Raw genomic sequence first — 10741 nt, 5'->3', positions numbered from 1 at the left:
AATTTTGGCTACTCTAGAGACATGTACACTTGATTCAATGGAAGAATTTTGTACACTGGTCATGACTACAATCGAGCTCACTGAAACCTTGCTGGAGACATGGGAAAATAATTTCTCAATTGAAGCGTACTTTTAGTGACATTTTTCTGAGAATTGCAATGAACAATCCTTGATTTAGATTTTCAAGTTTTATATATGTAAACTTTTGCTGAAATTTTTTGCTATATATGTATATATTTTACTTTTTCAATTTGGCATTGTTGTCAAAGGGGGAGTAGAAATATGTATGTGTTGTGAAAAATTTATGTATTATTAAGGGGGAGTAGGAGTAACAAAATACATGTGTACAATTTTTGTAAGCACACTTAGCTGTATAGTTTGAAAATTTTCTAAGTGTTGCCATCAATGCCAAAGGGGGAGATTGTTGGCTTGATGATGATTGTAATGAATGACTTCATATGTTGCATTGATGGAACATGTACACACATACATATGTTTGTCTACCAGTGTTACTTCAAATTTATTTGTATTATATTGCTATCGGTATTAAAAGTTTTTCTTATGATGGTGTCAAACCGGTACATGTCGTCAACCAGTATATACAGGAATGTCTCGACACCAACTTGAAGATCCAACAGAGATTATCAAAGAAGCAATGGAGGACAATCAGTTTAATATTGACAGAGGTTAACTCCAACCGGTATCGGTGTTCCAACCGATATTCGTTGATTGTGTGATGAGTTATCACCGGTCGTGATGAGTCATCCTAATCGACAAATTTTGGCGGTTTTTTGTGATGAGTTATGTTTGATTGTCCAGATACACTGCACCTAGGAAATTGTGATATAATTCCTAAGGTCGACATGAAATCTAAATGTCTATATAATGACATTTTGATGAACTATTTTGTATGTATGATGAGATATGATATGAGATGATTTGATGTGAAGACAGAAGAGTTAAGTCGCAAAGTATGTTGGTAATGCAGTTTTGAGTGCGCAGAAGAGGATCTATTCAAGCAAGTTGTGCTACTTCTAGATCACACCACCTATTGTTTTCTAATCACCACAACAGTCAAATCCCCTAATTGGGTAAGCTCTAACAAGCTTCATTGTACAAATCCTTTAACAAGGTGATCCATTAGTTTGGATTCAGAATCCTCTACCGAGGTTACTCCTAACAGGGTACTACCTTTAACAGGGTATAGCTCCTAATAGAGCTTTGGGATCTTTAATAGGATTCGCTCCTAGCAGAGCATGTTTGTAGATCTTAATCGGTCAGTTACCTATTACTGTAGATAGTTAACTTGTGAGTCCGATCTCACTGTGGTTTTTCCCATTTGGGTTTTCCACGTATAAACACTTGTGTTATGGTGGATGTTTTACTCATTGTGGATGCATTAATATCATTTTGGATTACAAGAATAGTGTTTAACAAACTTGTTAAGAATATCTACCGGTCAGTATTTAAAGTAGTATTGTTTTTGGTGTCACCGATTCACCCCCCCCCCCCCTCCTCTCAGTGTTTTATAAGTCTATCAGAGTTAAGATACATTGAAATATCTCAAGGACCATATTCAACATGCTCATAACCAATCGAGGTTGTATCCAAACCAACATATTGAAAGAATTTTTGAAATCAGAGACATGGTTTACTTCAGGTTGTAACCCTATAAGTAGTCTTCATTAAAAAATAAAGAAGTGGAGAAGTTAAGAACTACATTATTTGGTCCCTACATGATTATGAGAAAGGTGGGGGAAGTAGCCTATGAATTATACCCACCTAATAATAGTAGAATCCACAACATCTTTCATGTTTTTTTCCTTGAAAATGAATTGGGGAAACATGTTATAAGAATTTTCTACTATGTAGGTGGTGTTTTCCAAAATGTGGCAAATTATGTGATATTTTATCAAGATTCAAATATGTCTTTTTTAAAGCCAATCTCATTGACCCATATTTCAAGTCTAACTCATCTCTTCTAAGCTTGAAAGTTCCACCTAGCAAGTTCATAAAATATAGGTGGTGATCAAGTGCTCTCACCTCACTACCATTTCGATAGAGGATCCATTCCAATAATATGGCATAGACTTTATAGTTTGGGAGATGATAGAAAAATTTGGCAATGGCTATAGGTGGATAGTGGTGGCCACTAATTATTGCACAAAATAGGTAGAATAAATCCCTAAAAGAAATGCAACCTCAAATGTAGTGATTGAGTTTTTGCTAAATAATATATATGCCAAGTTTGATGTGCCATCTAGAATAGTTGCTAGCAATTCAATGTGTTTTAGGTCCAAATTTTTTATTGATATATGTTCACAACATAAGATCTCATTAACATATTCATTTGTTTATCATCTATATGGAAATAGATCAGCCAAGTCTAGTAACAAAAGCATCATAAATATCACAAAAAAAAAACTTATGTGCGAATAAGAAGAGATGGTATGATAAAATAAAATAAAATGCATTGTGGGAAAATATCCCAAAATAGGGTGACACAAAAGAAGGATACCAAAAAGATTCTATTTAAATTTTTAAGACAATAAGGCCAAGCTACCAATCAACTTTGAGTTACTGGTATACAAGTTGATGTGGCAAATTAAAGGGGAAGAAATAAACAACATTTCGTTAATTTTGAAGAAATGAGATGGATTGCCCATGACGAAGCTTGTTAAGATAGTATAAAATAGAATACCTCTTTGATAAGAAGTTTGTCAAGAGAAAATTTTAGATTAGAGATCTTATCCTCATTGGAATTCTAGATTACAAAACATGGGCAAGCACAAGAAAATTGATGTCCTATGGTTTGGGCCCTACTAAATTGTTGAAGAACATGGTCAAGGCACCTTTTACCTCGAAATTTTTGGTGGAGATTTTATGGAACTACTAATTCATTATATCACCTTAAACTCTACTTCTCTTGAGGGTGTAGTTCTTTGAACCTTTGTATATTATTTGCTTCTTACATTGTTTTCTACTTGTTTCCTATGCATACATATTTTATGTGTGTAGGGTCATGATCCTTGTTTGATCACGATGAAGTGTATTTGTCTCAATCTCCATTTTTTAATTTATTTTTCTATACTCCCAAATTTCTATATCGACATTGTGCCTATAAGAGACACATTCCTAACTAGATCAATGTTAGCATCTTATTTTTTGTCTTTATTTTTCTTTATTTTGCCCCTATGTCATGTGTTACCTTATCTACTTAATAATGCTAACCAATTTGAGACATGACCTATTGGGTGCACCCTTTTGTAAAAGCTACATATTCTACCCTACATCTTCCCCTATGTTCCCTTTATGTGTTAATAATTCAAGTTGAGCTCCAAAATAAATTACATACCCATGACCAGAACAAATGAACATATTAAAGAAATTAGAAAATAATACAGACATAAATCAATTATCAGAGTACTTTTGCTACCAACTATGCTCTTGCAGAGCACCAATTTCTTGGTTTCCGTTTTTAAAATTCTATATCAGCTCTAACAAAACACAAAGAATGGATAAAAGATAATTATATTAATAAGAATGGATAAAATACAATTATATTAATATATTACATAAAATCTTCATTTATTATATTAAGCTAATCATAGTTTTGATTAAGGTAAGAACAGAATATAAGTTAAGTGCTTTTGATTGGAGGCGGAGCTATGAACAGAATACAAAACACTGCCATAAAGATTAAAAAGCCAGCCAAGGAGGAAAACAAAAAGTTTCACTCAGCAGCTACAAAACAACAGGCCAGAGGAAAAAAGAAAAAGAAAACGAAAACAATAACAGAAATAGAACCAGAAGCACTTTGACCGGAACCACAGATTGGATAGCATCTGATTTGTAGTGGTTTGAAACCGATCTTCAACCAAGGCCTCCGAATAGGATGAGGGCGGGGATGAAAAGGCCATAAACTTTTAGGAGTAAACTAGGCCATAGCACAACCAGCCTGAAGCATCGTGGAAGAAGCATTATTCTCAATGGACTGATAGACATAGCTTGGTCCATGCACAAGGAACCAGCGCTGACTTCACAGGCATAAACTAATGATTGTTGTTTTTTCTACAATTACAGCGAAGCCTTGGCTCCAAGAAGTTTTTTCAGGGCCTGTAGAAAATACAAAGCTCGGAATGCCCTGTTTCTTGTTTTGCATTTAACCTCATAAGAGGCCAAAGCCAATGGAATTTGTGCATCTTCTTAGAAGATAATATCTGAACAAGACGTAATAAGATTTCAGGGCATTCTCTTTATACTAGATTCCAATAAATAATAATACACAGGATCCTTGTCGAATAAGCAATGCCCTATCAGCAAAAGCATAGTAACTAAATTTGAAACCAATTGAATATTTTCAAAATTTACCAGTTCTGAGCTTGTTGTATTGCGAAAAAATTGTTAGTTTTCATTAATTATCATGATAATCATGTCCAGAATTACAGGTCTCAAAGCTGGGATGAACCGAGACTTTCAAGAAAAAATAACATAACCCTTACATTAAGATTCGCAGGGGCTTGAGGGTTTAAATATAGCTTCATTTTTGGAGAATTACAATTCTAAATTTGTAAAACCATCATTTTTTACAAGACAGTAAGTTCTGAAAGTAGATCAAAAGTACTAAATAGATTTTGAATTACAATCCTGAAGGCTGGAATTGACCGAGCCTTTCAATCAAAATTAACATAACCCTTAAAATGAGATTCGCAGTGGCTTGAGGTTTTGAGAATCGTTACATTTTTTGAGAATGACACTCCTAAATTTGTGAAAACGATCATTTTTTGCTGAACAGTTTCCAGAAAAGAAATGTTTAATCTTTCAAAATCAGAAAGTCAATCAAAATTACTAAATAGAATTATGAATTACAATCCTGAAGGCTGGAATTGAGCGAGTCTTTCAACCAAAATTTACAAAACCCTTAAATTTAGATTCGCAGGGATTCGAGGGTTTCAATAAAGCTGCATTTTGTGAAGAATCACAATTCTAAATTTGTGAAAATGATTATTTTTTTGCCGAACAGTTGCAAAAGAGAAATGTTTAATCCAATTCTGAAAGTCAAATCAAAATTGCTAAATTTATAAAAATGATCATTTATTTGCTGAACAGTGACAGAAAAAAATGTTTAAATTAATTTAATCCTTCAATTCTGAAACTCAAATTAAAATTACTAAATAGAATTATAAATTACAATCCCTAAAGGTTGAGATCGGCTCAGCTATGCAATAAAATTAAACAGAGCCTTTTTTTTCAATTGACACAAAATACAACTGAATTTATTAAAAAATTAATATAACAATCTATCAAACAAATACATAGCTATATCGGACTGCCTTTGATCTCCCATGCAAAGCTCTGACAGCAGGTTTGGGAACTTTTGCAAGGAAGAAGTTTAACAGGTTGATGTTTCTCCACCATTTTTAAACCTTTGACAAGGTTTCTGTTGGCGTTGTCAAGAATTGTCCAGCTAAAAAGGGCATTGTCCCAGTTCTCGACCTTCCACTGCATCTGATTTTCTTGAATCTCCAGACTTGTTCTCACCTGCAGAAGAAGCAATTAAGGTATAAGATATGCCATACCCTGCAGTACTCAAGGAATATATATATATATATATATACTCTGCAGAAAATTCTCAGGAATGGAGTCTCACCCCGTCAGGGTTACTAGGGCGATTGTCCGGACACAGGAAACCTCCAGTCGCAACATTTTGGAAACTCCATAAATTTCCCTTTGGAACTTTCTTCCATTGCTGTCAAATCATTAACCCCAAATTTGTGAAAAAATGAATAATCATATTGCAACTAATCTGTAAATATGAATCGAGACAAAAACTAACCTGACTTGTATGAGCGTTATTTATATCACTCAAAACAACGATATCATCATTCTTTGAGGGATCCACCCACAAATTCTGGCCACAACTTTTGCTGGTGATGGTAAACGTTTCTTCCAAACAACTTTTCTGCCCACCGTCTTTAGCCATCAGCGTTTTAGGAGTTCTCCCCAATTATTCAAGAATACAAATTAATTCAGGAAAACGAACTCCCTATGCTCTGCTTAAGGCAATTTCATTACAATCTTTCCTCCCGCGGTGGAATTGCTGCATCTATGGATGCAAACAGGCAAGAAACAGCTGTGCAAATATAGAGCAAGAAACGTGGCTTACGGAATTGGCAATTTGGCTCTGCGTCATCAGCTATCAGATTTCTTCAAAAACGAACTAGCCATAATTGTCATTACTTCTTGACTTCATCCATTCTAAAACAAGGTTAATTGTCATCCCCCTTGGAAAACAAGACGTCTGATACAGGTGTAATTTTCATTTAAAAATAAAATTTTAATTTGAACACAGTTTGAGACCCGAAGGAGGAGCACCAATACCAGGGGAGACGAAGAACAAAACTACGTTCCTATCTTTCACATCTCAATTTGTTTAAAGATTTTTTTATTTTTTTTTGAATTTGACATGGATGTTATTCAATTTTTATTTATTTTGTTGTGTGTAATAACTGAGATTGAGGGATCTTGTAAAAGGAGAAAATAAATTTAAAGTTAATTCAATGAAGAAAAAAATTTATTTTTCATATTAAATTATTTTGTTACATAGAATATGATTATTATTGATCATAAGAAAATTTGAATTATATTTTTTAGTTTGTCTATACGTTAGTAAATTGTATTTTTGAAGGCCTTCTGGTCATTTTTAGGTCTAGCAAGCGGCAAAAGAGCATGCTCTTTCAAAATCTCATCTACAACTCTTGGAGACCTTTCCAACGAGTTACACGGCTCGTAATTTCGAGTCCCGAGCAGAAAGTTATGCCTAGTTGAATTTAGGATAAAATTTCATATAGTTTTTTGAGAATTTCGTAGTTTTTAGATTTTATTATGTAATGAACAAATGTGACTGTTGGACTTCGATTCTCAAGAGGTGTTTGTGACCCTTGGAATCTCATGAACTTCTATATGTTGGATTTTTGAATGGAATAGATTACTTTTTGGCTTGCTTCAATTCTATGCTTTCTAGTTCTTGTAAACAGAATTTACAATACTGCAGGTTCTCACTCAGGTATTGTCATCCGAATCCATAATTCGGATCAGTGGTATCAGAGCCATTTTCGATCGCTGCAGATCTACAACCAATGAGCCGTTGCCCATACTATGCCAAACTCTTCCTTGTCTTCGTCTTCAGCAGAAGGAAACGAGGAAGCTACTGCAACATCTACCAAGGAACCAGTAGCTGCTATGCCTCAAGCTGACCAGGCTCCCGCTACTACAACAGATTAGGAAGAAGCGATTATTCTCTGGAGAGTCTCATTAGCACTTTCAAGTTACATGGCAGAATTTTATTTGGAAGATGATCGAGCAATGGGGCCCATTGCCTTTCAAGAAGGGAGTAATGATCAGAAATAAGTGAGAGTATTAAATATTTTAATCTTTAATTCATTTTTGTCCTCATATAAATGTAATAACCTTTCAATACTGGATTGTCTTTTCGACTTCCAATGAGGACATAAATGTGGTGGCTGTTCAGCTTCCTTGAAAGCTTATAAATAAGCCCAATTCGAATCCAATTGCAAGGAGTTGGAGAGTTATGGAGTTACAGAGTTATAGGCATATGCTCCTTCACAAGATTGCCTAAATTGTACAGGCTCAGGCATACAACTCTCTTTTACAGAGTTTGCCCAAATTGGATACATTCCAGGCATACAACTCTCTTTTACAGATTTTGCCCAAATGGGATAAATTCAAGGGCACACAACTCTCTTTCACAGAGTTTGCCAAAAATTGTATGGTTCTTACAAATTTTCAATCAAATGAAATTTTATATGATTTGTTATGTGTTTACAATACCACAAATTCTGCTTTGGGTATTGTCCTCTGAATTGACAAAATAATTCAGATCAGTGGTATCAAAGCAAGTTTGCTCCTGTATGTCATATCAAACGCGATCAAAACATATCAAAGATTGGGGTTGGAAATAAGGAATCCTTCAGACCACCTTCCTTTGAGACGCACATGATCACAGATGGCTAAGTTGCAGACCGACGATGACATTAAAGCATTAGTTGCAGATGCACTAACAAAACAACGTGAAAAAATGATGGAGCAATTCAAGCAAATGCTGGAAAGTCGTGGGTCACAAGCAAACCCACCATTCACAGGGCATACGCCATTCAAGGTGCAAGTGAATTTTGATATACCCACATTTCAAGGAAAGATCGATGCAGATGTTGTTGATGATTGGGTTTCAAAACTGGAAAAATATTTCTTTGTCAATCAGTTTTCAAATGAAGAGAAGATAACTTTTGCTCTCCTCAAAACTGAAAATCATGTGAAAGATTCGTGGGAAGCAAAGTTAGCATCCAAGGCAACAAAAAATGGTAGCACTTTTATTTTTGATCAAAAACACACATGGGGAGAATTCATGGAGCACATAAAGGAAGAATATTTTCCTATTGATACATATGAACATAAATATATGCAGTGGCAATTGCTTCGACAGAAGAAGGACCAAACTGTTTAGGAATATACTAATATGTTTCATGCCTTAGCAGCAAAGCTTGGCATCAAAGATTGTGAGAAGCACCAAGTTTTGAAATATCAGAATGGACTCCACATGTACATCCAAACCGAAATGGAATTCCTGAACATAGAGACTTTACCTAGTGCATATAAATTTGCTACCAAAATTGAAGAGAAATTCAAACAGAAAGGAAGGAGGGATAATTTTGCAAACAACATATGGAAGGGTGAAGGTGGCAAAACTACATGGAAACAAACCTCTAAGGACCCCTCTCCTAATTCACCAACAAAAAAAACATGGAGTATGAAGAAGACACAAGAAAACAGTATGTGGTGTGAATTCCATAAGAGTCCCTCGCATAATACAAAAGATTGCAAAACCATAAAAAGCTTAATGATGGAGACGCATGAAGATGAGGAAGAATCTAAGGTAGCAAAAACTTGCACAGAAGGAAATCATGAACAAGTCATTGAGGCTGATCCATATGCCACGGTAGCTACTACAAGAATGTTGCCCTGAGAGGATGAGGAGAGATTGTTCCATTCACAAATGTGGGTCGGAGGAAAAGCCCTGCACTTTATCGTTGATAGCGGAAGTGAAAAGAACCTAATATCAACAGAGACTGTGAAGAGACTGAATCTGAAAACAACAACCCACCCGCATCCCTATTCAATGGGATGGGTTAGTCAAGGAAGAGATATCTAGGTGCACCAGCAGTGTCACCTTTCATACTCCATAAAGCCTTTCAAAGATGAGGTAATCTGTGATGTGGCTCCCTTAGATGTTTTTGATGTTATGCTGGGACAACCATATATGTACCAGCGACATGGTGTTTATGAGTCTAGGCCTCGCAGCATGACCATCAAATTAGGAGAGCAGAAATACCGAATACCAGAGGTAAGCCCTGCATACACTACCTCTTTGATTAGTGCCAATCAATGTAAGAGGTTGGTTGCCAAAACAGGAACATTCATTTTATTGATGATTCATTCTGAAGGAGAAAGAAAATCAGTTTATAATTCCCATACCATCACAAACACCACAACTCTGCAGAAAATATCAATGGATCAAATTTTGATGAAATATGAAAATCTGTTTAAGTTACCAACTGGGGTACCTACACACTGCCAAGTGAGACATACTATTGATTTGATACTGAGAACTCCATTACCTAATGAACCAGTCTACTTTAGGTCAGTATTAGAGAATAATGAGAATAAGAGGCAAATGTAAGAATTGATTGAGAAGGGACATATTCGTCCAAGTGCATCACCCTGTGGCAGCCCCATTGTTCTAGCAAAGAAAAACGATGGAACTTGGAGACTTTGTATTGACTATAGGGCCTTGAATAAAATTTCAGTCAAAAACAGGTATCCACTTCCCTGGATAGATGACCTCTTGGACCAACTTAGAGGGGCCCGATTCTTCACCAAAATTGATTTGAAATCAGGGTACCATCAAGTACCAATTGAATCAGCCGATGTGTGGAAGACAACTTTCAAATCTAAAGAGGGATTGTTTGAATGGCTAGTGATGCCTTTCGGTCTAACAAATGCTCCAATGAAATTCATGAGAATGATGAATGGTATACTTAAACCATTCATTGATTCCTTTGTGGTGGTATATCTTGATGACATATTCATCTTCAACAAAACTTCAGAGGAACATTTGCAACATGTGGAAAAAATTCTCTCAACCTTACAAGATCATGGGCTTTATGCAAACAAAGAAAAGTGCTCCTTTGGTATGCAGAGTATCAGATACTTAGGATATGTTATTGACAGTGAAGGTGTCCATGTTGATCCAGAGAAGATACAAGTGATTAAGGACTGGCCGTCTCCTAGAAGTCTTACAAAGTTACGAAGTTTCCTCGGGTTGGAAAACTTTTATCGCAGATTTGTGTTGGGATTTTCCCATCTATCTTGGCCTCTAAATCAGTCATTGAGGGGGGGGGGGACACAAGCAAAGTTTAAATGGACAAGTGCTCAACAAGAAGCATCCGAGGGGCTAAAATGAAGGTTATGTTCTGCACCAGTTTTATCTCTTCCTGGCCCGCAACAGTCATTTGAAATACAAACAGATGTATCGAAATATGCTCTAGGCGTAGTCCTCATGTAGCATGATCATCCAGTAGCACATCACAGTCAGACTTTTTCTGATACAGTGCGTTGATATGCTACTTATGACAAGGAATTGTATGCTATTGTTCAAGCCTGC

At 35.7% G+C, this 10741-nt stretch overlaps 1 protein-coding gene across 1 annotated transcript; it reads right to left on the bottom strand.

Moving 5' to 3' along the window:
• Positions 1-5226: 5226 nt before the first annotated feature.
• On the bottom strand, positions 5227-6350 carry LOC131060120 (uncharacterized). Its single transcript, XM_057993229.2, has 3 exons — positions 5837-6350; positions 5651-5749; positions 5227-5541 (listed from the first exon to the last, which is right to left on the bottom strand). Exons 1-3 carry the CDS (start codon positions 5981-5983, stop codon positions 5320-5322), a joined length of 468 nt encoding a protein of 155 aa, XP_057849212.2. The 5' UTR covers positions 5984-6350; the 3' UTR covers positions 5227-5319.
• Between the last annotated feature and the right edge of the window lie 4391 nt (positions 6351-10741).

The sequence above is a fragment of the Cryptomeria japonica genome, chromosome 3 (genome assembly GCF_030272615.1).
Source record: "Cryptomeria japonica chromosome 3, Sugi_1.0, whole genome shotgun sequence".
NCBI classification, from domain to species: Eukaryota; Viridiplantae; Streptophyta; class Pinopsida; order Cupressales; family Cupressaceae; genus Cryptomeria; species Cryptomeria japonica.
Note: the sequence above shows the minus strand (reverse complement) of the source record. Positions and strands in the feature narration are given on the sequence as shown.

Bases quoted from the DNA above. Each gene is read 5' to 3' on its own strand.
- LOC131060120 (XM_057993229.2), bottom strand. From the start codon at position 5,983: ATGGCTAAAGACGGTGGGCAGAAAAGTTGTTTGGAAGAAACGTTTACC. The intron at 5,750-5,836 runs GTTAGTTTTTGT...ATGATTTGACAG, and splicing joins ATAACGCTCATACAAGTCAG to CAATGGAAGAAAGTTCCAAA. The intron at 5,542-5,650 runs GTGAGACTCCAT...CTTCTTCTGCAG, and splicing joins GCCCTAGTAACCCTGACGGG to GTGAGAACAAGTCTGGAGAT.